General features: G+C 43.6%; 1 protein-coding gene across 4 annotated transcripts in view; it reads left to right on the forward strand.

Annotated features, from left to right (window-relative positions):
• Positions 1-27,500, forward strand: part of Cnbd2 (cyclic nucleotide binding domain containing 2) — a 78,175-nt gene that overhangs the window by 25,520 nt on the left and 25,155 nt on the right. For 3 of the 4 annotated variants that reach the window (XM_017800049.2, XM_029567215.1, XM_029567214.1), the window contains 4 exons: positions 4,577-4,733; positions 5,118-5,269; positions 9,111-9,249; positions 21,814-21,979. In XM_017800049.2, coding sequence (XP_017655538.1) covers positions 4,577-4,733; positions 5,118-5,269; positions 9,111-9,249; positions 21,814-21,979 — 614 coding nt within the window. The remainder of the gene's footprint in view (positions 1-4,576; positions 4,734-5,117; positions 5,270-9,110; positions 9,250-21,813; positions 21,980-27,500) is intronic. The other variant, XM_008840768.3, reaches the window with a different exon arrangement.

Consider the following 27,500-nt stretch of genomic DNA (forward strand, 5'->3'; position numbering starts at 1 on the left):
CTTGGGGGTCTAAGGCCGAAAGTGTGCCTTTAAGGCCGAGATAGTAAGGTAGAACCCCAGTAGCAGATCAATCCTCAATTGAACCTCCCTTTGTCGAGCTAGATGTTCCACATGTTCCCATGTATCCCCAGTAAAAACATTAGCCCCAAGTAGCCAGGGAGCCAAATGAACAGCCTCTGCCCAAACCTTTTGAGCTACTGGATCTGACAGATCCAATCCCCTGCTTTTAAGCATATCTCTCAACACTTTAAGCACCAGGTCCTCGGGCTTATTAATTGCTTTACCCATCTTTCGGGTCTCACCCCGAACTTCTTGATTGGCCCCAATCCGTTATTTTTCTTTCTTTCTTTTCTTCTTTCCACCTTCTTTCGAGCACCATGCTGGGCGCCAGTTGCCGGGGGTTTGAACCAGTGACCACCACGCAGTGATGATTGGAGATGATTAAGCGCACCGTTTGCCAGCCCACGCCACCCCCAGTATCGGGAACACTCAGGCGCAACGGGGAGCCTAGTCAAGCAGGGACTCATTTATTGCAGGTGTTACAGAGCTTATAAAGGCACCTGGAAATCCACCCCCCCCAGGGTGTATCTTAAGGATGGTCACATGCTGATCATGCACTCCTCAGCAGTGCGGAAGTATCCTTCAGACTTTTAAAATAAGTCAGGCTGCACCCCAGTAACTTCCTCTTGGACCTCTGCAATGTGGGGCCTTTAGGTCCCCACAGATCTGGAAGGAACTCCTGAAAGGATCTAGTCCAGTTCACTTATGTTTCAGATGCAGTAAGCAGGGTCAAAGAAGGAGAAGACTCATCCTAGTCACGCAGCGTCTTAGTCCATTTTCTGTTGCTAATACTACAAGTGGGTGAGTTATAAAGAAAAAAGGCTTTGGCTTATGGTCCAGTCCAAGGTCAAAGAGCCACATCTGGTGAGAGTCAGAGAGAATATTTATATTGTTCCTTTTCCTCCCTCCCTCCCTGCTTGTCACTTAGGATTACGGGTGGGGCCCCAGAACCCCTCTTCCATCCATGCTTGACTTGATGGGGCCCTGCTTTTACAGGCCAAATGCGTCCTTCCTTCCCTCCCTCCCTCCCTTCTTCCTTCCTTCCTTCCTTCCTTCCTTCTTTCCTTTTTTCCAGGGTCTCAGTATGTAGCCCTGACTGGCCTAGCCTGGAACTTGCTACATAGACCAGCTTGGCCCTGAATTCACAGAGATCCTCCTATGTGTATGGTGTGGGGGGGCGGAATTAGAGAGTTATCAGGTGGATCCTCATGATTGAATACTGAGAACTTTCTAAGAAGAGAGACTGATGCCATATGTGGTGGCATATGCCTATAATCCCAGCAGTTGGGAGGACAACTCACAGAAGTCAGGTTTCCTCTTCTTCCATAAGTGTTGTGATATCACACTCAGGTCGTCAGGCTTGGTGGGAGGGCCCCTGACCCCTGAGCCATTTCACCTGTCCCCCACATGTAGAATTTTTTTTTTTTTTTGGTCTTTTTGAGACAGGGTCTCCCTGTAGCCCCAGCTGGTCTGGAACTCACTATGTAGACCAAGCTGGCCTTGAACTCACAGAGATCCGCCTGCCTCTGCCTCCCGAGTGCTGGGATTAAAGGCATGTGCCACCATACCCGGCATTACATGTAGATTTTTAAAAGGCATTTATTAACTGTTATTCTGCTGGATTTTATTTTATGTATTTAAAACATGAGTCTATGAAGGCTTTACCAGACTGTCAAAGGGACTATGGCACAAAGTGCCAAGTAAAGACCTTGTACTTCAGAAGTCTAGGTAGTCATATGGGGATACTACCTGAGAAATCATCTCAGTAGCTTCAAGCTTAAGGGCATCTAGATGATTGAGGTTAGATCTGTTTTGAAAACTCAGGGTATAAGATCACTTTGGGTTTGTACTTTGATGTCCTCCTTCATGGGGCTCCCTAGTACAACTATGTAGTACATGATCCTTTATGACCAGGACAGGATGTGTCTGAGGCAAGCTGGCTGGGTCATGAGGCTTATAGAAAAGGTTATATTAGAATAGGTGGGAACCAGTGAGAAGGCTCAGTGAGTAAAGGTGCTGTTGTGCCCAGTTCATGAGACCCCCAAAGACCACCAAGGAGCAGACTGATGCAAACACACAAGGGTTCTTTTATTGTTACAAGCTTAAGCTTGGGTCCACTCTGTCATCGATTCAGCGGATCTCAGATGTGAGACCCCTTGCTTTGGGAGACAGAGGTTTTTATAGGTTTATTTCAGCAAGTTCAGCAAGTACGGGAGTAGGGGGTCTTCAGTTTGGCAAGCATCTGATTGGTTGCAGCCCAGTGCCAAACCATAAACTGCTAGCTTCAGGAAATCTGAAAAGACATCTGGACTTTTAGTACCTTCCTGTCCCTGGTTAATTGACCATTGGCGGGGGAGTTGTTCTCTATCCATTCCAAGTATCGTTTTCTTGGAAAAGGGCCCAGGGCTGGGTCAGTCCTATGGAAGATTTATCCAAGATGGAGTCACTCAGGTCTCTCAGTGCTTGCCTCCAAGCCTGATGTCCTGAGTTCGATCCTTGGGACCCACATGGTAAAAGAAGAACCAACTTTGTGTGTGTTGTCCTCTGGTCTCCACACGTGCACAATTGCATGCTCCCCCAATACAAATAAACATGTAATAATAAAAAATGTTTTTAAAGAACAGGTGGATTTGAGAAACGTAGGTATAAACCAGGGCATTCCAGGTAGAGAGAACTATCTGCTTTGTTAATAGTCTGGAAGAAGAGTGGATGGGTCATCACCACTCTCTGTAAAGATTCTAGAACAAAAGAAAAAAGAGAGAGGGATGAGAGAGGAGAGAGAAAACAAGGAAAGAAGGAAAGAAAGAAAAAAGTAGAAAAGAAAGGCAGATGGTGTCAAGGGGAAAAAAAGAAAATCATGACATTTGAAACAGTCAGTGCAGTGTGTCCCCAAGAATCCTCCTGAAATAGTAATAGTAATAGGATAATGATATTTTAAGAAAGATTAAGCAAAGTGATGATCATTAAAGCCCTCTGCTAGTTGTTAGTTATTCCTTGGACTTGGAATTAGCATCTTAGCAGACTGCTACTTAAGAAGTATAAAGAAAAGCCGTCCCAAGGGAATATCTTGAGGCTCATCTGAAAAGTCCCGAGATCATTTTTCATCTTCAAGCTCAACTGGATTCAGACGCTCAGTACCAGCAGGACCCCATGTATCTTGACAAGATAGGGTCTTGTGTCTCCCTATCTTTTCTTTTCCCTCACAGTACTGGGGATTGAACTCAAGGCTTCACATGCATGCAGTCTACCTTTGAGCAACATCCCCAGCCCTTTTTCATATATATGTTTTATCTTGAGACAGTGTCTCACTAAGTTGCCCAGACTGGTCTTGAATTTACTCTGTAGCCCAGGCTTCCCCTGAACTTGTGATCTTCTTGTTTTAGCCTCTCTGTAGCTGGGATTACTGGCCTGTGCTACCACACCCAGCCTCCCTCTGTTGACTTTTCCTTGGTATAAGTCTTCTTAGTTACCTTATGGCTGCATAGTGTTGAGATGGTTATCATGGTCAAAATTCCTGACTTCCATCTCCAGTCTAATGCCAATGGGATAACTCCAATGGGAAAGGAGCGTCTTTCAGTTCAGAGTCTTGAAGTTAGTCCTTCCTTCCCTCCCTCCCTGCCTCCCTCCCTCCCTCCCTCCCTCCCTCCCTTCCTTCCTTCCTTCCTTCCTTCCTTCCTTCCTTCCTTTGTTCCTTCCCTCAGATTAATTTTGCCTGAATCATCAGTGGGGTCTGAGTCTAAGAACTTTTACTAAATCCTAATTTGTACTGGGCCTGGGTGCCTGGGCCCTGAGTTGGATGGTGAACTCCTGAAGATGAACTCCTGAAGATGATGGTACCAGTGTTTATCTGTCCATCCGTCTGCCTGTCTGTCCATCCATCCATCTCTTTCTTCACCCTGCCTCCATCCCCTCCCTCCCTCTCCTCCTCCCCTTACATTATTTTTTGGGGCACAGGACATGCTGTGGCATGTGTGTAGAGAACAATTTGAGTCAGTTCTCTCCTTCCACCATTTGGGTCCCAGTCATGGAACTCAGGTCATGAGGCTTGCCAGCAAGTGCCTTTACCTTCTGAGCCATCTTGCTGGCTCCTTTATCTGTCTTTTTCTATATATGTTCATCTGTAGGTTATAAACAAGAGAAACTCAAAGAGGATCTGACCCTCCCTGGTGTCACACAGCCAAGGGTAGAACCAGGATCTGGGTTCTGGTCTGACTCTAAAACCAGCGCTTATAATGCTTTACAGACACATTCATTATTTTGGATATCTCTTCAGTCTGTTGTGCAATTGCTGTCAGCCATTCATTTCCAGATGCCTGAGCCAAACTGAAGAAGGCTCTGCTTCCAGGACACTTCGGTGTTACTGAGGCAGGCAACTGGATAGGTGTGAAAGGTCCAGCCTGATGGCTGGGGCATGGCCTGTTCTGAAGGCTCTTCTGCTCCACTTGGTGCTTTCCTTCCCAGAGCACACCAGTCCAGAGCTCCTCCTATTTGGTCACTGGGCCATGGTCTTTTCCAGGTTTGGTCGCAGGCGAGTGATCATCAAAAAGGGGCAGAGGGGCAACAGCTTTTACTTCATCTATCTGGGCAGAGTCGCAGTGACTGAGGATGAGGATGGAAGCAGTGCCTTCCTGGATCCCCACCCAACATTGCTGCATAAGGGTAGCTGTTTTGGGGTAAGCCCAGGGGAAGGACCTTAATTCCTGGGCTAGGGTTGGGGTATGACAGAACTCCTGTTCAAGTCTCTTATCCAGGCCCCCATCTGCCTTATTCTCTGTGCAAGCCATTGGTCCATGTGGGTCTTTACCTGTCAAATGTGAATGAGCTGAATCAGGTAATGCCCAAAGCTGACCTTCTTACCTGATGCTTAAGGAGTACATTCCCTGTTTAACCCTTCATAGACTCCATAGAGAAGCATCTACAGTTTCCTCTTCTCTGGCCTATTCAGGGGGCCAGGGAGTGATTTCCAGAGTAAGACAGGCAGGGAAGATGTATGCAGGGCTGTGAGCAGGAAGCTGGATATGGCCTCACACTTGCCCTGGTCTCTGTTCACCCCACAGGAAATGGGCCTTCTGAGTACCGCACTAAGGAGGGCCACGGTGGTCTGCATGGAGGAAACGGAGTTCCTAGTTGTTGACCGGGAAGATTTCATGGCCAGTAAGCTGGACGAGGAAGTTCAGAAGGAAACACGTTATCGGTTTGATTTTTTTAGGTAATGCCATTTCACTCTACAACTTTTTCTCTTCCATGTTCTTTGGCCCCTGACTTTGCCCTTGATCTGGTAGGTAACATACTAATTTGCCGCTCTCTTGGTCTGGAATATTCTGAAATTCCACCTATCCAACTTCTCTACCTAGCTAAAGCCCTAGCATGTCTTTGGATCTCAGCTCAAATATTCTTTCCTTGTGGAATAGTAAGAACAAAAGTAACTGACATAGAGCTGGGTGTGGTGGTGCATGCCTTTAATTCCAGCACCCTACTTATCCTATCTCTATCTGTCCTCACTCCAGAATAGACAAGGGACCCCATCTGTGATTCTGTTGTACCCTATGTTCCTTTAAAGCCCCTGCCCACACTGTGACTATCCATTGCGTAGGGATTTCTTTGTAATTTGCATGCCATATTCAACAGCAGTGTGCTAACCAGGACCAGATTTTCCCCTTTCACCACTGTAATCCTCCTGTAATCTTGCCTTGTTATGGTGCCAAGCACACATGATGCTCATCAAATATTGAATAAATGAAGCTGAATGTGGTGGCGCCTGCCTGTAAGCCCATCACTCAGGAGACTGAGGCAGCAGGGTCGCCATAACTTTGAGGCTAGCCTAGGCTACATAGTGAGTTTTAGGCCAACTTGGGCTACAGAGTTAACCCCTTGTCTCAAACCCCTGCTCCCAAATGGAACTGGGAATGTGACTCAGGTAGTGGAGTGCTTACCTAGCATGCTGAGAAGCCCTGGGTTTAATCCCTGGTACCAAATATACTGGATGTGGACCTGTAATCCCAGCACTTGGGAGGTGGAGGCAGGAGGAGTAGAAGTTCCAGACCATCCTCAGCTATACATTGGATCTGAGGCCAACCTGGGATACATGAGATAAGAGAGAGAGAGAGAGAGAGAGAGAGAGAGAGAGAGAGAGAGAGAGAGAGAGAGAGAGAGAGAGGAGAGAGAGGAGAGAGAGAGAATACACACAGTAAATAAATAAAAATTGAATGAATAACAGGAAGTAAGTTATTGCATCCATATATCAGAAAGAAAGCCTGTTATCTGTGGACACCACCATCTACAGCAATCAATAAGCAAAACTCATGTAGAAGAGATTTTTGTTTTAAGTACCTTCCTAAGAGGCCCCACAAGGATGTTGTACTTCAGTGTCAACTTGACACACCTGGGTCGAGGGAGCCTCAATTGGGGAATTGCCTTCATTGGGCTTTTGGCCTGTGGCCATGTCCATGAGGCATCTTCTTGATTGTTGAGTGATGTGGGAGGGCCCAGCCCACTGTGAGTGGTGCCACCCCTGGGCAGGTGGGCCTGTGTTGCATAAGAAAGCAGGCTGAGCAGGGGCCAAGGGAACAAGCCAGTAAGCAGTGTTCCTCCATGGCCTGTGCTCTAGCTCCTGACTCCAGGTTCCTGCCCTGAGTTCCTACCTTGGGCTCCCTGATGAACTCATCTGGGAGATGTAAGCTGAATAAACCCTTTCCTCCCCAAGTTGGTACTGGTCAGAGTGTTTTGTCACAGCAATGGAGAAACAAAGTAAGACAGATGTCTAAACTAAATCCTAAGTATTCTTTAGTTATCTGTCTTTCTGTAAAAGATTGCAAACCCTAGGAAATACTGCAGTAGTGCTGAAAAGGCAGGTTGCAGGGTTACATGACTTTAGAGAAGTGTACTGGATAAAGAGCGTCATGAAGGGAATGGGACCTGGGAAAGGGGGTTGGTATGAAGGGACGAGTAATTTATTTTTTCAAATTGTAAAAAATAGGTCTGATGCTATACCTCAGCTCTTAGGCTTATTAAAAGGAAAATTCCATCCACTAATTAAATTTAGTAGCATTTATTTGAATAGAGAAAAGCAAAGTAAAAACATTTTGAGAATCAGAAAGCTCCTAGAACCTAAGCAAGTTCTGAGAACTCCAACCAGCAACATGATCAGACACCATTTATAGGACTATGGAAACAAGGTATTAAAAAGAACTTAATTAACTACAGCCTAATTAACAGAGTTAATTGTTATAGTTTAGCTAGTTGTTTACAGTTTAATCAGCTAACTGTACCAGGCCTTTACCAACCAAAGCTCATTACTGTGATTACTGTGACTATTGGTTTGGTCTGAGCCCAGGGCAGGGGTCCAGTCCAAATCCTCAGCCTCCTCAAATTCTGTTTAATGCAACTCTGATGAAACTTTTTTTTTTTGTCTTTTTTGAGACAGGGTCTCCTTGTAGCCCCAGCTGTCCTGGAACTCGCTATGTAGACCAGGCTGGCCTCGAACTCACAAAGATCTGCCTGCCTCTGCCTTCAAAGTGCTGGGATTAAAGGCGTGCACCACCACGCCCGGCGGAACTTCATTTCTTGTGTTTAATCTCTTGCTCTATGAAATGGTGTAATGATACCTCTCCATGGCTGAAAATATGGGATGGGGGCCAGAGAGATGGTTCAGTGGTTAAGAGCACTGGTTGCTCTTGTAGAAGACCCAGGTTCAGTTTGCAGCACCTACATGGCTGCTAACAACTGCCCGTAAATCCAGTTCTAGGAGAATCCGATGCCCTCTTCTGACCTCCATGGATTTTGCACAACACAGGTACACTTACATACATGCAGGCAATATACTCATATATATATAAAATAAAAATAACAGCTGGGCATGGTGACACATGCGTTTAGTCCCAGCACTTGGGCAGATGGATCTCTGTGAAATCGAGGCCAGTCTGGTCTACATAGCGAGTGTCAGGTCAGCTGGGGCTACAGGGAGACCGTCTCTCAAAAAGAGCAATAATAATAATAATAATAGTACTACATAACAAATGAAATATTTTTCTTAATTTTTTAAAGGATGGGATGATGTGATCAAGGGAAGGGTGGCCCAGTGACTTGCACATGGTAGGTGCTCTTCTGTGGTGGTCCTGCTCTTTCTTTCTATCCAGGTCCCCCTTTGTGGTCAAAGCATGGATCCTTCCCCTTTGATGCCCTGAGCTAAACTCAGCATGTTTGAAGCCTGGGTCAACTTGAGTTAACTCAGTCAACCTGAGTCAGTTGAGTTTAAGCCCACAACGTTTAGAACTGAGGAAAGTTAATAGTCCTATAGAACTTATCTATCAGGAAAAGGCAGCTCCTGACTGATGATGTGTGAGGTCAGGAAAAGGGATGACCACTTTGGAGTGAGCCTTTAACCATAGAGAGCCACAGGCAAAAGAAAGAATCTAGGCTGGAGAGATGTCTCAACAGTTAAGAGCACTTGCAGCTCTTGCAGAGGACCTAGGTTTAGTTCCTAGCACCCACACAATGGCTCACAACCATCTGTAACTGCAGTTGTGGGTATCTGACATCCTCTTCTGGCCTCCACAGGCTTTCCCCAGGCTCAGAGCTGAGTGCTTGAAGCTAGCAGACCAGAGACAGGCAGAGGCTCGAATAAGGTCCTGGACCCTAAAGTAGGACCAGGACCCCTTGGGGCTGGGTAGCCAGTATGTTGGAGTGAGGAATTATCTGAGCTGGTGTCCCTTGGCAGGGGACTAGCCTGCTGAGCCACAAAGTTGTGGGGTATGGGAGAGATGGTGTCAGAAGGTTTCTGTGTGAGAGCAGAATGAGATAAGTGAGGTGCCAGGTATCCAGGGTTAGCTGAGCAGCAATGAGGGGGGCACTTGCTGGAGGCGGGGGCTCTGAGAAGGGGATGCACAACATTGGCTACAGACTGGGTAAGGTGACTGGTTGTGCAGTGGTGGGATCTTCCACCCCAGGCATTTTCAAGAGTTGAAGAGCAAGGTCCCTTTCTGGAAAATACTAGTGTCTGGGTATGTTATCAGTTGAGGGTGATGAGTTCTAATAGGCTTTTTCCCCCTCAGGAAGTTGGATCTGTTCCAATCTTGGTCTGATGAGAAACTCTGGGATCTGGTGAGCATGGGAAGGATAGAGAAGTTCTCATATGGGCAGCTGGTGTCAAAAGACTTTGTGGAGTCATCATTTGTCACATTTATCTGCAAGGTGAGAGTCTGTGGGGGAGTGAAGCTGGCAAGAACAGGCCTCACTTAAAAGTCCTGTGGCCAGGCAGGCAGGGTTTGGGCCCTGTTCTGTGACATTGGTAGCTCATGTCCTTTTCTGACCTTCCATGTCCTGGCTATAAGAATCCTTCTGTCATGCTTTGGCCTGCTTGCCTCAAAGGGCTTCTGAGGTTTACAGTAGTCCTCTGTTATTGGCGTGGGTTAGAGGTGCAGTCCAGAATGTCTGAAACTGTGTAGTACCTAGCCTCTAAATTTCTATACATACATCCTTATATGAGTTATAGATTAAGCACAGTAAGGGATTAAGTAATAATAAAATAGAGCAATTATACAATAAAATGTATTGTATTACCCACCCTCTTCTTGTGATGAAGTGAAATGAAACTTAAAGGAAGCAATTCAATTTATGGCTTCTCTTTGGCATATCTACATCACCAAAATCACTACTTCTGTGTTTGGGGGCCATTGTTAAGTAAAATAATGACACTTATTTCAACACAAACATTGAGATGCCATCAGTTGAGCTGATAAACGAGTCAGCTATTAAGTGACTCACAGGCGGGCAGCACATACAGTGTGGATACATTGGACACAGGATGGGTTATGTTCCAGGAGAAACAGAGTGGGATGGCAAGAAATGTAATCATGATGCTCAGACTGGTACAGAATTTAAACTTATAAATTGTATATTTCTGGAACTTTCCATCTAGCATTTTCAGACTGGTAGACTGTGGGTAACTGAAACCATGGGTAACTTCCTGTTTATGCATCACATGTTTTATTTCATTTCAGTCTCACAGTTGCCCCCCAAAAGTTGATATGGCCATCATTCTGATTTAACAGAGGAAGAAACTGAGGCACAAGACTGTGAAGTGGCTGTCCAAGGTCACATAGTTGAGGGACAAGGCTCAGCTCAAGTCTGTCTGACTTCAAAGCTCTTATTGAGAAGTGGGATTTGAGTTGACCTGCCAGTTCCTTACACTGTAATTTACCAAAGATGTCTGTTGTATTTTGCCAAGACTATCCCACATTGGTACAGGATCTGAGTGGAAACAATGATGGAGAAGCCTCTGCTCTATCTCCTCCACTGGATTTCTAGCACAGCCAATGTTGTCAAAGCCAAGTGTCAAGTGATAGATGCAAACCAAGTGATTTCCAAGAATTCAGGAAGGGGAACTCTCCAAAGCTAGAAGCTTTAAGGGGAGCTTCCTGAAGGAGGTGAGGGGGGAGATGAGCCTCAAAGTCTTGTACCATTAAACTAAAAGGGAAGGCAAGATTGGTGTCTGCTGGAGCTGGCTTGTACAGGCCTGCCAGAGCTAAGTGTTAAATTTTTAGGCATGCTATGATTTGGTAAACAACAATTATTTTTTGTTAATTGGTAATTTTAATAATAACAACATCTATACACATTTTAAAACACACATGTAGGAGTCATAGGAGACATGGTCTGGAGCTTTTCTGGATCTATGAAGCTCCTGCAATCAACTCCAGAAACTGTCAGTCAAAAGCAGCCCATCCTTACCTTTACCAGCAAAGTCAAGGCTTGTACAGAAAGAGTCAGTCTGCTGTAATTCCACAAAACAAAACAAACACAATTGTCCTCGCACAGAAGGAAACAAGTAGGTGGCTCTGCGGTGACCAATGGACAAATCACTTAGGTTCCCTGACCCTGGAGACCCGATACTAACTAGAGCCTATGTTGCAGAGCCTTCTGAAAAGTAAATGGCACCAATGCTTAGAAATTGAATGTTCATCTCAGTGGGAACAGAAAATCAGTATGGAAGAAGGTAAAAAGAATGCCTTTTCTAATGACCATGGTCTGAATGTAATGAAACCTACTGTACATTGGAAGCAAGGGACCTGCCATTGCCTCTTCCTCTTACACACACACACACACACACACACACACACACACACACTCCTCTTAATGCCACCCCCCACACCAAATGGTACACTGAGGTAACTCAGCACAGGTCTAGGGGAGATCCAGAAAACATTTCTGTTCCATTGTGTCTTCATAGACCTCAAATGGAAATGAATTTCAGCTCCTTCCATCCATGGAACTAACCTAAACATGGAACAGAAAATTTAATTCAACAAATACTAATTGAATAAGTAGCATTTTTTTTTATGGTCATTTTGAGACGGTCTCCCTGTAGCCCCAAGCTGTCCTGGAACTCACTATGTAGACCAGGCTAGCCATGAACTCACAGAGATCTGCCTGCCTCTGCCTTCCAAGTGCTGGGATTAAAGGCATGTGCCCCCATGCCCAGCGAATAAGTAGCATTTTAAAATTATTTTTATTTTATTTTATGTGTCTGAGTGTATTCCCTGCATGTATGTAAGTGTACCCATGTTGTTCAATGCCCACAGAGGTCAGAAGAGGGCATCCTGGAACTGGATTTATGGATGATGGTTAACTACCATGTGGACACTGGGAACTGAACTTGGTCTTCTGCAAGAGCGGCTAGTGCTTTTAACCGCAGAGCCATCTCTCTAGCCCCTGAATAAGTAGCATTTTACATGTCTGCTGTGTGCCAGGCATTCCTTGACTTTGAAGTTAGTGGGACAGTAGGCCAATAAAACCTGTATCAAAGGTTGACATGAAAGTGTGTAGTAAGAGAGCAAATGAACCAGAGAGTTCAGATAACTTTGAGAGGAAGACAAAATAAAGGCTGGCAGGAAAAGTAAGAATGAAGTCCCAAGGGGCTAGAGAGATGGCTCAGTGGTTAAGAACACTGGTTGTTCCTGCAGAAGACCCAGGTTTGAATCCCAGCACCCACATGGCAGCTAACAACTATCTGTAGCTCCAGTCTCAGGGGATCCAACAGCTTCTTCTGACCTCCAAGGGCATTGCACAACACAGTGCACTTACCTACACGTAGGCAGTACATGCACACACATAAAATAAAAATAAATAAAACTTAAAAAAAAAGAAAAAAAGAATGAAGTCCCAAACAGATGGCTGGGAAAGATCATATCACGATGACTTTTGTGCCCAAACTTAAAATGACTAGTGCCTTGTAGTAATTTGGGGGCTACAGTGTTCCAAGAAGAAAGCACTAATACAAAAACTGTCACGGGCTGGAGAGATGGTGCAGCAGGTAAAGTGCTTAATGCCAAGCCTGACAACCTGAGTTTGAGTCCTTGGAATGCACATGGTAGAAGGAGAGAACCAACTCCTACAAGTTGTCTTCTCACCTTCACATGTGTGCCATAGCATGTGCCTGCCCCCCATATACACACATAAATAAATAAAATAAATGAATAAATGTAATTTAAAAATTTAAAATCCCCAAACCCACAAGATTATCATAAACCCAGACTTAGGAATTCAAACTCCAAAGAAAGAAAGATAGATGATACATTATTAAAAATTAAATTATTTAGGCCTATAATTAAGTAGATTATATTGGAAACATGGTTAATAAATACTGAAACTTTTACTTTTTAGGGTCTCACTGTGTATCTCCACCTGGCCTGGAACTTGCTATGTAGACCAGTTTGCCCTCGAATTTTTTTTGAGACAGATTCTCACTATGTAGCTCAGGCTGGCCTTGAACTCAGGGCAGGGTTCCTGCCCCAGCTTGCTTGACTACTGGACTTACAGGTGTGAACTACCAGGCCCAGCTAAAATTCATCATATTTTAATGTGTTTTCCTATTTTATGCTCTTGAGGTTATATCTTTTATGTCTATATGATAGAAATGTTAGGAAGTTGTGTGCCTCTGTGTCCCACGGGTTCCACATTCACTATCCTTGGCAGCTTAAAATTGGGCAGGAGTACTTACATAGTGTATATTAGCAAGCACCCTGTCTGGTCTTGATATATGGCCTTGCTTAATGACTTAAGAAAGCAATAAGAGAAGAATATTTAAAAGCAGATTAAATTTAAAAGTAGGTTGGCTTGAGCCAAGGAGCTGATTTAGCAGGCAGGTAAAGGTATTTGTTGCCATGCTTGATTCAATCCCCAGGGCCCACATGGTAGAAGGAGAGAATGGACTCCCACAAGTTGTCGTCTGATAACCACATGTGTACCCCCACCTCAATAAATCAATTTTTAAAAAATTTTAAGCTGGGCATGGTGGCACATGCCTTTAATCCCAGCGCTCAGAAGGCAGAGGCAGGCAGATCTCTGCAAGATCGAGGCCAGCCTGGTCTACATAGTGAGATCCAGGCCAGCTGAGGCTATAGGGAGACCCTGTCTCAAAAAGACAAAAAAAACTGTTTTTAAACTAGTACCAGATGTTGTGGTACATACCTTTAATCCCAGCACTAGGGAGGCAGAGGCAGGTAGATCTCTGTGAGATTGAGGCCAGTCTAGTCTATAGAGAGTTCCAACCCAGCTGGGGCTACAGAGAGACCTGTCTCCAGAAAAAAAAAAAAAAATGTGAGTGGGTTAGTGCTAAACATTGTGAAGAGAACAAATTTTAGGAAATAGGAAATATTTTATGGAAATTATTATTTGATTCATCATAGAACTTATATAATTGATGAGTTAAGTGAAATTTCAACATATATGAAATCTAAAAGATGTTTTAATTTATTCAATATAGTTCATGTGAGGGTAAGAAGCAGTTGAACAATACATAGCCTATAAGATTTTGATTAAACTTACTAGGGAAATGGTGGTTGGTTTCCAGCTTCATTTGTCAAATCATGGTTGGGTTGTGAATAAGGATTGGCCAACAGTTCTGCCAACCTCAACAAAAGCATTCTGTAAGTACTGATTGGCTATATGGAATTTCTAGTAAAGGGGCATATTTCATTTTAATATTTTATATATTTACAAATTGTCTCAACCCTCCCTTTTTTTTGGTAGTTCTGGGGATTGAACCCAGGGCCTTTCACATGCTAGCAAGGGCTCTATCACTGAGCTACATTCTCACCTCTTTTTTAAAAAAATATTTTATTATTTTTATTTTATGTGTCTATATGTATTGCCTGCACGTAGGTAAGTTCACCCGTGTCATGCAATGCCCACAGAGGACAGTCAAGGCTGTCAGAGCCTCTGGAACTGGAGTTACGGACAGTTGTTAGCTGCCTTGTGGGTGCTGGGATTCAAACCCAGGTCTTCTGCAAGAACAGTGTTTTTAACCACTGTGCTATCTCTCCAGTCCCCCATTCTCACCTCTTTTAAAAGTTAGTGCATATTAATTGCAAAATAATATATTTCATATGACATTTTCATATATCAGACCCCTATTTTTGAGAAAGGGTCTCCCTATATAGGCCAGGATGTCCTTGAACTCTTCATCCTCCTGTTCCCCCCTCCCTAGTGCTGGGAGTACAGCTTTGTCACCAAACCTGGCCTGACACACTCTTTATAACAGTAACATGTATGTATACATTTTTTTTTTTCAGAGAGCTGGTTGTTAAACTTCCTGGAACCACTAGGTGATTAATTGTTATTCTGGGGTCAGTAGTCCAGAGACTGGTCAAATCTGGCTAATATTGAGTAGAGGGATTTATTGCAGGCTGTTAAATAGGTAAGGATTTATGGAGGAGTAGAGGGCTGGAGAAACATGTAAAACAGATCCTGAACTGAAAATGACTCACAAACCATAGGCCAAAAAGAAAACCATCCCTACAACCACTGCCAAGTAAGAAAGTAGATGACTGGCTCTCCTTAAACTAGACTGTGTTCGAGTGTGTCAGATTGGTGGAACCCAAACCAGGACCTCTGCTGCAAAGGAGATGGAAGTGAAATGACTGGCTTCCAGTCTCCATATATTGAAAAAGGATTGACTGGGCCTGGAGAGATGGCTCAGCAGTTAAGAGCACTGGCTGCTCTTGCAGAGGACCCAGGTTCGATTCCCAGCACCCACATAGCAGCTAACACCCGTATAGGGGAATCTAACACCCTCTTCTGAACTCTGGGCATTGCATGGCACAGGTGCAGTTATACACATGCAGGTAACACACTCATACTCATAAAAGCCTGGTCTACATAGTGAGTTCCAGGACAGCTGGGGCTACAGGGAGACCCTGTCTCAAAAAGACCAAAAAAAAAAAAAAAAAAATACAAATAATAAATAAAATATTTTTTAAAAAGGATTGACTAAACTTAGCATCCTCTGCCTCAGCCTCCCAAGTACTGGGATTATGGGCTCATAGGCTGACACCATCTTGGCCAGTTCGGGATGACTTTTGCTCTGTTTTCACCTCCATTTTTCATATGTAAGATGGGACCACAGGGCTCATAAAGTCTTATAATAAGAATTATATTAATAATAAAAATAAACCTTTAAAGTAAAGAAACAATGTAGAGAGATGGCTCAGTGGTTAAGATCACTTGCTGCTCTTGCAGAGGACCTGAGTTCCCAGCATCCACATCAGGTGGCTCACAATGACCTGTAATATCAGCTCCAGGGAATCTGATCAAGTGCACATGCCCACACACAGACACATAATTAAAGATATATATTTGGTCTTTTTGAGACAGGTCTCCCTGTAACCCCAGCTGGTCACTACGTAGACCAGGCTGGCCTTGAACTCACAGAGATCTGCCTGCCTCTGCCTCCCAAGTGTTGGGATTAAAGGCGTGTGTCACCATGCCCAGCTTAAAGATTCCTTTTTAAGAAATTAGGTACTTAGTGAATTTCTACATGTCTAAAACACTCTCTGGATAAAGATATAAAATAGTTACACAAGGTTCATTTGTATCCTTTCCAGTCACTGTGCATTCATGTGTGCCTACAGGAGTTATGTGTACCTGGCAGAGGACCTTGAGCATGCTAGGCAAACATTCTCATTAAGCTATACAAAAAAAGCCAGATATGGTGGCGTATGCCTTTAATCCCATTGCGCGAGAGGCAGAGGCAGATGAATCTGTGAGTTTGAGGCCAGCCTGGTCCACATAGTGAGTTTCAGGCCAGTCAAGGTTACATAGTGAGACTGTCTCAAAACAAAAAACATGCTTACTGGGTTAATGCCTGTCTACCAGTCCAGTGGTTCTCTAAGAGTTGTGGTTCAACCAGCAGCATCAACATCACTTGAGAACTCATGAAAAATGAAAACTCTGCCAGGTATAGTGGAAGCTACCTGTAGGTAATCCCCAGCACTCAGGAGCTGGAGGCAGAGGTATAAGGAGTTCAAGGTCTGCCTCAGCCACATAGGAAGTTTAAGGCTAGCCTAGGCTACATGAGACTTCACCTCAAAACAAATCAAAGACTCCCCCAGGTGAGTAATGATTCATGCCTGTGTTCCTGCATCCCAACACTTGGGGTACTAAGGTAGGAGCATTGCTTCAAAACTGAGGCTAGCCTGGGCTACATAGTGAGTTTCAGTGCAGCCTCATTGTATTGGACAGTCTATGGGGTTTTTTGTTTTGTTTTGTTTTGTTTTGTTTTGGTCTTTTTGAGATAAGGTCTCCCTGTAACCTCAGTTGATATGGAACTCACTATGTAGACCAGGCTGGCCTTGATCTTACAGAGATCCACCTGCCTCTGCTTTCCGAGTGCTGGGATTAAAGGCATATGCCACCAACCTAATATCATATATAATAATTTTACATTTCTGAAACCATCCTGCCCCACCTATCCCTTCCTCCCCAGCCACTAGAAATCACAAGTGGTTTTTTTTTTTTTTTTGCTTTCTCCATAACTTTGTCTATTCTAGAATGCCATACACTTGTTTTTATTTTTTTGTTTGCTTATCTTTATTTTTAGAATGCCATATATATATATTTTTTATTTTGGTCTTTTTGAGACAGGGTCTCCCTGTAGCTCCAGCTGTCCTGGAACTCACTATGTAGACCAGGCTGGCCTTGAACTCCATATTTTTTATATTTTATTATTTTTATTTTATGTGTATAAATATATTGCCTGCATGTATGTGAGTGCACCTGTGTCGTGCAATGCCTCAGAGGTCAGAAAAGGGCTTCAGATTCCCCTGGAACTGGAGTTAAGGACAGTTTGTAGCCGCCATGTGGGTGCTGGGAATTGAACCTGAGTCCTCTGCAAGAGCAGTCAGTGCTCTTAACCTCTGAGCCATCTCTCCAGTCCCCAGAATGGCATACATTTAAGATACATTCCAGATTGACTTTTACCTAGCAATGTGCATTTAAGAAATTTCACTCTTGCCAGGCATGATGGTGCATGCCTTTAAATCCCAGCAGATCTCTTTTGAGATCAAGACCACCCTGGTCTATATAGGAGTTCCAGGTCAGCTGAGGCTACAGGGAGACCCTTTCTTAGATCCTAAAAAGAGCAGAGTCCTCCCTCTCCTAGAGATTGGTCCACTGCACAATGTGCATTGGAGTATGTGGCTTAAGGAATTCCACAGGGTCCTGAGACTTCTGAGAAGTGACACAGGCCACAATGTAGCCACAGGTCAGGGACCCTGGGCCAGCAGCAGAGTGGTTTGTTCCTTACAGTGTTTTTCTAAAATCTGATCCTTAATTGTGAAGATTTACATAAAAATTCTTATCTAGGGCTTTGAGAATTAAGAAAGGAAAACACCCTGCCCAATCCTACTGTGGCCTCTCTGGCTGGCACTGAGCCTCTCCTGCCCCTTCCCAAGGGATGGCTGTTATCTCTTACCCAGCTAGCTTCTGAAGTGTTCAGACTTCTTGAGGGAGAGAAGCAGCATTCCTGACTTCTATACTTCGCTCTTTCTGCCACTAGAGGATGACAACAGTAGCTGGTGGCTACTTTCTCCTATGAGAGGTTACCACTGGCATCACAAACACAATTAATGCCCGTAATCAGTCCTTTCAGAGCAGCTTGCCACTTGGGGACACATAGTGGAACATCTCTCCACAGATACAGATGCAATAAAAGACCTACCAGAGACTTTTTCCAAGAGGAAACTTTCTCCAGCACCTGCAGTTCTTAGGTGATATTTGTTGAATGAATCATAAACAAAGCTCCAAGTACAGTGTCAAGTGTATAGTGAGGGCTTATTAGGTGTCTGTTCCCTTGCCAATAGTAACCTGTCTTTAATATTGTGAATATTGCAACCTTGTATACGTCTCTTAGAGTTCCTACCAAAACATACGATATTTTTGGTCTTTTTGAGACAGGGTCTCCCTGTAGCCCCAGCTGTCCTGGAACTCACTATGTAGACCAGGCTGGCCTTGAACTCACAGAGATCTGCCTGCCTCTGCCTCTGGGATTAAAGGCGTGTGCTACCACGCCCGGCAAAACATAATGATTTTTATAAAAGATAAGAAATAAAAAGGAACAGAGACATACCTTTTTTTTTTTTTTTCCTGATGTTGGGGTTTGAATTTAGGACCTCCTGTATGCTAGGAAGGTGCTCTACCACTAAGCTATATCCCCAGTTCTGACATATCTTTCTTACCTGTCAGAGCAGCAAAATTAAAAGTACTGTTAAAACCTAGTATTGGACCTGGGTGTGGTGGCACACATCTTTAATTCCAGCACTTGAGAGGCAGAAGTAGGTGGGATCTATGTGAGATTGAGGCCAGCCTGGTTTACACAGTGAGTTCTAGGCCAGCTAGGGATACAGTGAGAGCCTGTCTCAAAAAGACCAAAATAAAAACAAAAAACAATGTTGGCATGCTCTATCCTATACTGTTGAGGGAGGACAAGCTGAGCTAACCTTTCCAGAGGGTAGTTTGGCAATGTTTATCAAAATTTAAAATATACATATCTTTAGGAATTATTCCCAGAGAGATACTCAGACATGGGTATTAAGTTAGGATAAAGCATACTGTTTGTGGCTGTGAACAGCCCTCAAGTCTCAGTGAAGCGACACACATCTCACATCCCCAGAGAGGCCTTGCCTCTTTCCATGGCCCTGGCCTCTAGAGATGATTGTTTTGTTGTCTATTCTCCAGGAAGGTTGTCTCTATATAGACCAAGCTGTTCTTGAATTTGAGTTCCTCCTGCCTCACCCTTCGTAGTGCTGAGATTACAGCCTGTACCAGCGCACATGGCCTGGAAACATGATGAGCAGGGCAGGAGAAGGACATGTTGGGAATGAAGGGCTAGCCTTTAAAGTTTACAGCCATTCTGTCTCATTTTAAGGAAAATGACCAAAGCATCAAGAGGCTGTGTCCAATACAAAGAGTGAAAAAATACAGTCCTGCTACTTGACCAGAAGGGTTACTTGAGCACTTATGAGCTGCCTCGGTGGCCTCTTGAAGAATTAAAATGCTTGTCTACCATATCTGTTAGAGTTGCTGTCCTGTGCAGGTCACAGAAAATCATGGCAAATGGCTTAAATAATCAGTTTTTCCTGAGTGGCATCTAGATGGAGTCATCTAGGTTAACATAGCTGTTTTAGGAGGTCCTTAAGAACCCAGGTCCACCTTGTCCTCTCTTGTTCGTTTTTATCCTAATGTTCACTATATGGCTGTTCAACTTCCAACAGTTGTATCTGAGTTTCAGCAGAGAAGAGCTTTGTTAGGTTTTTTTTTTTTTTTTTTTTTTTGATGAGGGGTACGTTTGAGATAGGGTGTCATTATGTAGCCCTGGCTGACCTGGAATTCACTATGTAGACCAGGCTGGCCTCAGACTCACAGAGAGCTACCTGCCTCTGCTTCCTGAGTGCTGGAGTTTTATCTAGAAATTTTCTATTTAGAGTTAATTAGCCAGAACTAGGACATTATCTCCCCCCAATGCAGGAGAATTTGGAAATTTGGTGAATTTTTTTTATTTTTTAAATCAGAGACTTTGCTGTACTGAACAAAATTGACATTATATATAATGGGGGCTGGAGAGACGACTGAGCACTTAAGAGCACTTGATGCTTTTGCAGAGCAACTGGATTTGGTTCCCAGCACCCACATGGCTGCTAACAATCATATATAACTCCAGTTCTAAGGGATCCAATGCTCTCTTCTGGCCTCAGCAGGCACTGCATGCACACAGTACACATACATACATGCAAGTAAAACACTCATAAACATAAAATTAAAAAAATCTTCAAAGTTATATATAATGCTGACATTAGAAACAGGCAAATCGAAATCTCTTTTAAAATGTTTTCTCAAGGTATACATGCAGTAGAATTTGCAATTTGAACTCTCAAACTTGATGAATGTTTGCATATGTGTAACCATCACTCAAATAAAGATATATAACATCTTTAGCCCTCCAGAATATGTCCTGTGCCCTTTCTTAGACAACCCCCACCAGAGATGACCACTCTTACAGTGATGTCACCACAGATTGCCTTTGCCAGCCTCTGAACTTCATATACATAGAATGACACTATGTACTAATTGTGTCTGATGTCTTTGGCTCAGCTGTATGCTGGGGAGTCAGAGACAGGAAGATCCCTGGGGTTCCCTGGCCAGCCAGTCTCGCTGAGTCTAAGAGCTCCAGGTTCAGTCTCAAAAAATAAGGTGGAGAGAGATAGAGGAAGACACCTGATGTCTGCCTGCCTGTGATCGCCACACACATATGAACATGTACACACACAAATAAACAACATAGAATAATACATCTAGCCTAAAAAGATGTCATTCATATATTATTAAATTTTTAAAAGGTGAGCTGGAGAGATGGCTTAGTAGTTAAGAATACTGACTGCTCTTGCAGAGGACCTGGGTTCGATTCCCAGCATCCACATGGCAACTAACTGTAACTCTAGTTCTGGGGGGTTCCAGTGCCTTCTTCTGACCTCCTTGGGCATTGCATGACACAGGTGCACTTATACACATAAAGTTAAAATAATTAAAAAATTTTAAAAGGTTACATGAGCTTGTTTTATATAAATGAATGCATTTATAGAAATGTGTCTGCAGGGCTGGAGAGATGGTTCGGCATGAAGAGCATGTACCGCTCTTTTGGAGGACCTGAGTGCAGTTCCCAGCACCTACATTTGATGGCTCACAACGGCTATAACTCCAGCTCCAGGGGATCTGATGCCTCTGGCCTCCTTGGGCACCACCACACACACACACACACATACACACACACACACACACACACACAATTGAAATAATAAAAAATTTTAAAATGCATATGTATAATTTGTATGGTTGTAGAAAAAATTGAAATATTATTGAATATGTTGCCACGAATTTTTCTTCCTAGGTGTTTGGATTAATGTAGCTCCAATTTACATTCTTATTTTTGGTTGAATAGCTTGAAACTTTTAATTTTGGAATACTTTTAAATTTATGGAAAAATTACAAGAATACAAAGATTTCCTGAAATACAGTCATCTCTGGTGATGCTTTTTTAGTGTCAGCAACTGTATTTTGTTTTTATGCTTCTTTGACTGTTTGAATTTTTTTTTCTTTTTCATCTTTTTGAAACAGGGTTTCCCTGTAGCCCCAGCTGGCCTGGAACTTGCTATGTAGACCAGGCTGGCCTTGAACTCACAGAGCTCCACCTGCCTCTGCCTTCCCAGTGCTGGGATTAAAGGTGTGCACCACCATACTTGGCTGTTTGAATTTTTTATGACAAGTAGATAACATTTTTATTAAAAAAAATCACAAAATACCTTTTATTTAGCAAATAAAACAAAGTGGGACAGGGCCAGATGAATACAAAGCTTAATGCTTCAAAGCCTAGCCTGCCTAGAGTATCTGGGTTTAACCTTTTGCTTATGTCTCTTGATGTGTCAGGGCAGCTGTGAAATCCTGCGGATGATCAACCTCGGGACCTCCCCTTCCTATTACAACTGGGTCTGGCAGCATCTGAAGCTGCTGGACCACATGCCTGTGACGGTTCACCTCAATGGTAAGCCAGATGGCCACATATGGCATGTGACAGCACAGCTGGCAGGGAGAGGTGGGTATATCCTGGGCCTCATCCTGGTTCCAGTTCCCAGCCCATAGAATCTTTGACATCTTGAGCTCAAATGGCAAACAAGATGTCTGGTTTGGTCCCATCTTGTACCAGCAGTAGGAAACTGGCACACAGGCCCTGCCTCCTGCCTAGGCTCCTCCCTTCCCCTCTGTGGATTCTGCTGTGTGAGCATCTACTTCTTGCATTGTACATACCTACCACCACCTCCACCCCCCTACCCCCCCACCCCCCCTTTCCTCCAGCTCTCTTCTGCTTTTTTATTTATTTTTATTTTTATGCATATGTGTGTATTGCCTGCATGTAGGTAAGTACACCCATGTCGTGCAGTGCCCGTGGAAGACAGATCCCCTGTTGGATCCCCTGGAACTGGAGTTACGGACAGTTGTTAGCTGCCATGTGGGTTCTAGGATTCGAATCCGGGTCTTCTGCAAGAACAGCCAGTGTTCTTAACTACTGAGCCATCTCTCCAGCCCCTCTTCTGCTTTTTACATCTTGGACTAAGCATCCTCTTCTCAGAGAATTCTCTCTGGCTTCGTATGCTGGCTCAGCACCTTCCATTCCTTATTAAATGCCATTCATACGTGCTGTATTTCTCTTCTGTTGTGTCCAGCCCAACTGAAATCATATAATTGACTCTGAACTGGTTATTAAATAGCTGTCTTCCTAAAATTTAAGCTCTGTGTTCCTAGGCTCTGTCCATCCCTGGCATCTTGTGACTACTCACAAGTGACTCAGAGTCAATGGACACTCATATCTTAGCTACTAAGGGTGGCTTTGGATAAGTCCCAAGATGTGACTATATCCCTGTGCTCTCTAGAGCCTATCTACACTCATATACATGTTCTGAGTAACTGTTACCATTCATTGAATTCTTATTTATTTTTATGTGTATGAGTGTTTTGCCTACATGTATATAAGTGTACCCATCTGGTACATTGCCCACAGAGGCCAGAAGATGGTGTCAGATACCCTGGAACAGGACTTATAGACAGTTGTGAGCCGCCATGTAAGTGCTGGAAACTGAACCTGAGTCCTCTACAAGAGCAGCCAGTGCTCTTAACCACTGAGCCATCTCTCCAGCACTATTCATTGAATTCTGAAGTCACATAAGAACTTTTCAATAAGATATGATTGTAGCTCCATTTTACATTTAGAGAAACTGAGGCTAGGAGAGATGGATCTATTGTCTAAGGGTCATAGAGATACCAAATAGTAATATAGTAACTCCAGAGAACAGTCCCAGTTGCTTCTAAAGCCCAGAGTTTTCCTATTCATAAAAGTCTCCTGCCTTCCTCATTCTCCTTTTCCTGCTGTTGGACACATTGTCAGATAACAGCCCCTAGAAGCAGTGTTGTCTCTCTATGAGGGGCGGGGAGGGAGAGGGAGGAGAGGGAAGGGGGAGAGACAGAGACAGAGACAGACACTTGGCACAAGAACCCTAGCTCTGACAAATGTGTGTCTTACCAGGTACTGGCATTAATGTGCTTCCTTTCATCAGTTCCTTGAGATATAATCTAGTAATTATGAGCCCTTGCAAGGATCACTTTGTGGATGTAGTAAATCTTTCTGAGATTAGAAGTGAGAACATGGGGTCAGGGGCACAGGAGAAAGGGGGCGGTGAAAGACAGCTGATTCTGTCCCACTTAGTAACTGAGTGCTGCTGGTTAGTGCTTAGGTCTCTGGGCCTGGCTTCTTCATAGCTCTCACAGATAGTGTCAAGATTAAGAGCCTCGACTCAAAGCCACCTTCCATGTGTTTGGATACAGGATCTTGTCTAATGCTGAACAAATGATGATGTTCCTGTATATCAGTGTCCTCAGGACTGTGAAATGTGAATCATGGTCCCTATATCATAGGATTGTTGGGACATTAAGTAAATGAACACATAAAACTCATAGCAGACTCCCTGGATGCACGAATGTATGGTAGATGCTTGTCATCACTGGCTAGGCAGGCTGGAAGGGACGGTGCACGTGGAGCCTGCTAAATCCTCAGTAACGTCACTCTCATATACCCCCACCTTCCACTGCTCATCCACCAGGTAAAAAGCTCTTTTCCACAAATTTGGGTAGGTTGTTTTTCCATTGTCATTCAGCTCAAAATACTTTTAAGTTTCTCTTTTTATTCCTTCTTTGACCCAATGGATATTAATAAGGATACTATTTAGTTCCCAAAGATTTGGGGACTATCCAAGCTATCTTTTTGTTTATTAGTTCTATGATAAAATGCTTGGTACAGTTTGAATTCTCTCAAATGTGTTGAAACTTGTTTTATGCCCAGAGTGTAGTCTATCTTGGTAAATGCTCCATTTGCATTTGAAAAGAATATGCTGTCATTTGGTACAGTGTGCTGTGAATGCTAATCAGGTGAGGTTGCTAGTGTTGGTCAAGTAATCTGTGTCCTTCCTGAGTTTTCTATTTGCTCTATCAATTGTTAATACAGAGCTGTGGACTCTCCAACTATAATTTTAACTATTCTCTCCCTCCCTCCCTCCCTCCTCTCTCTCTACTTCCCCCCACCCATCTCATTGTATAGCCCAGTCTTACCTAGGCTGACCTTGATCTCAAGATCTATTGCTTCAGCATCCCAGGGGCTGGATTGCAGGTGTGTGCCACCATGCCTGGCTCTCCTTGTGTTTCTGTTTTTTGCTTCGTGTGTTTGATAGCTGTTTTATTAGGGGAATGGATGTTTAGGATTAAACTCTTCATGATGAGAAAATGAACTATTTAAAAAAATATTTATTATTTTTATTTTATGTGTATGAGTGTATTGCCTGCATGTATGTGAGTGCACCCGTGTCGTGCAATTCCTCAGAGGTTAGAAGAGGGCTTTGGATTCCCCTGGAACTGGAGTTAAGGACAGTTCGTAGCCACCGTGTGGGTGCTGGGAATTGAATCTGGGTCCTCTGCAAGAGCAGTCAGTGCTCTTAACCTCTGAGCTATCTCTTCAGCCCCTGAAAATGAACTATTTTTGAGGTGCTAGAGCTTGAACCCCAGGATTTGTACATGTCAGACAAGTGCTCTACCACTGAGCTACATTCACAGCCTACAATGACCTTTGTCCCTGGAGGGATCTTGACTTTAAAATCTACTTTTTCTGATATTAATTTAGCCATTTCTTTTTATTTATTTATTTATTTATTTATCTTATTTTTTTTAATCTTACGTGTATGCGTGTATTGCCTGCATGTCGGTAAGTGCACCCATGTCATGCAGTGCCCTCGGAGGTCAGAAGAGGCTGTCGGATCCCCTGGGACTGGAGTTATGGACAGTTGTTAGCTGCCATGTGGGTGCTAGGATTGAACCCGGGTCTTCTGCAAGAACAGTGTTCTTAACTGCTGAGCCATCTCTCAAGCCCCTTATTTTTATTTATCTATTTTTTATGTGTATGAGTGTCTATCTTCTGACTTTTCAACATGATAACATTATTAACATTCCTATTTTTGTATAATCTCTCTGTATAACTTTGTATATCCTCTGTACACCATGCCTTTTAGCTCTGGATGGTTTAAATTTTTCTTTCAGTAACTTTTTTTATGTATATGTGTGTGCAGATGCATGTGCCTACATGCTTGTGTGTGTGTGTGTGTGTGTGTGTGTGCGCGCGCGCGCGCGCGTGCACGTGCATGCGTGCGCATACATGCATGTGGAGGCCAGAGGTCAACATCAGGTGCCTTCCACCTTATTGTTAGAGGCAAGGTCTCTCCCTGAACCTGGAGCTCAGCAGTTTGGTTAGACTGGCTGGCTAGCAAACATCAAGAATCCTCCTATTTCCACATCCTCAACTCTGAGATTACAGGTAGGTGCTGGTGTGTGTGTGTGTGTGTGTGTGTGTGTGTGTGTGTGTGTGTACGTGCCACAGTGTACATGTGGAAGTCATACGACATTTCCTGTCAGTCCTTGTCTTCCACCTTGAGTTTGGGTCTCTTGTTTGCTTCTGGGTATGCTAGGCTGCTGGCCTGGTGATCTTCCAAAGATTCTCCTGTCTACCTCCCATCATGGCATAGAGGTGCTGAGATTACAGACACACACTAGCTCATCTAGCTTTCCATGGTTTCTAAGGGTCTAAACTCAGGCCTTCGTGCATGCATGGCAAGTTCCTAACCCATCTCCCTAGCCCTCTCTCAGTAGTTTTGAATGATTTGATTATGTTGTGCCTTGCCTTAGTTTTTAAATCATGTTTCTAATTTGAGTTCATTTAGTTTCTTGGATATGTGGATTTATTTTTTTAATTAGATTTAGAATTTGTGGAACATTACTTTTTCAAGTACTTTTCTATTGTCCATTCTGGAGCCTCCAGTTGCCTGTGTGTTGTACTACCTGAAGTTCTTTCTCAATTCTAGTGTCCTGCTTCAGCTGTGTACTGATTTAATTAGATGATTGATCTTACTGTTTGATTTTCATGGCCTATATTAAGTGTACATATACACAGGTATATTTTCATATGAGTGTGTAATGTACTTTGAACATATCCCCCCACTGCTCCCCTACATTAGTCTCCTCTGTTCCCCTAGACAATTTTGCTTTTATTTTCTTAAAATATTTTATTATTGGGGGCTGGAGAGATGGCTCAGCAGTTAAGAACACTGGTTGTTCTTGCAGAAGACCTGGGTTCGAATGCCAGCACCCACATGACAGCTAACAACTGTCCGTAACTCCAGTCCCAGGGGATCCAACAGCCTCTTCTGACCTCCGCAGGCATTGCACGACACAAGTGCACTTACCTACATTCAGGCAATACACGCATACACATAAAATTTAAAAAAAAAAATAATTTTTTTTAAAAAAAGAGAAAATGTGATATTTGTCTTTGTGTGTGTACCTATGTGCATGGGTTTACATACATGCATGTGTGTGCACATGCATGTAGAGGATAGAGATTATCTCAGGTGTCTTCGTCCATTGTATCCACCTTGTTTTTTTATTTATTTATTTATTTTGGTCTTTTTGAGACAGGGTCTCCCTGTAGTCCCAGCAGGCCTGGAACTCACTTTGTATACCAGGCTGGCCTTGAACTCAAGAGTTCAGCCCACCTCTGCCTCTTGAGTGCTGGGACTAAAGGTGGCACCACCACATCCAGCTCTACCTTACTTTTTAAGACAGAATCTCATACTGAACCTGGTGATGTGTCTAGACTGGCTGGTCAGCAAATCCAGGTATCCTCTTCTCTCTGCTCCCAGCCCTGGGACTACAGTCATTTCAGTGGACCCTGCTTGTTATGTAGATCCTGGGGGGTTAAATTTGGGTCCTCCAGCCTGTAAGGCATGTATTTTACCAGCCGAGCTGTCTTTCCAGGAGTTGATCCAGGAGTTGATGTTTTTTGTTCAAGGTGCAAGACAGGGATCTAGTTTCATTTTCTACCTGCTGCTCTCCAGCTCTCCCAGCACCATTTGTTGAAGAGACTCTTTTCTCTATTCTGCACTACCAATGTTTTTGTCATTGTTGTCAAAAATTAGGTGGCTGAAGCTCTTTGAGTTTATATTAAGGTTTTCTATTCTATTCTG

Source organism: Nannospalax galili, unplaced genomic scaffold (assembly GCF_000622305.1).
Source record: "Nannospalax galili isolate Female #2095 unplaced genomic scaffold, S.galili_v1.0 scaffold221, whole genome shotgun sequence".
NCBI lineage: Eukaryota > Metazoa > Chordata > Mammalia > Rodentia > Spalacidae > Nannospalax > Nannospalax galili.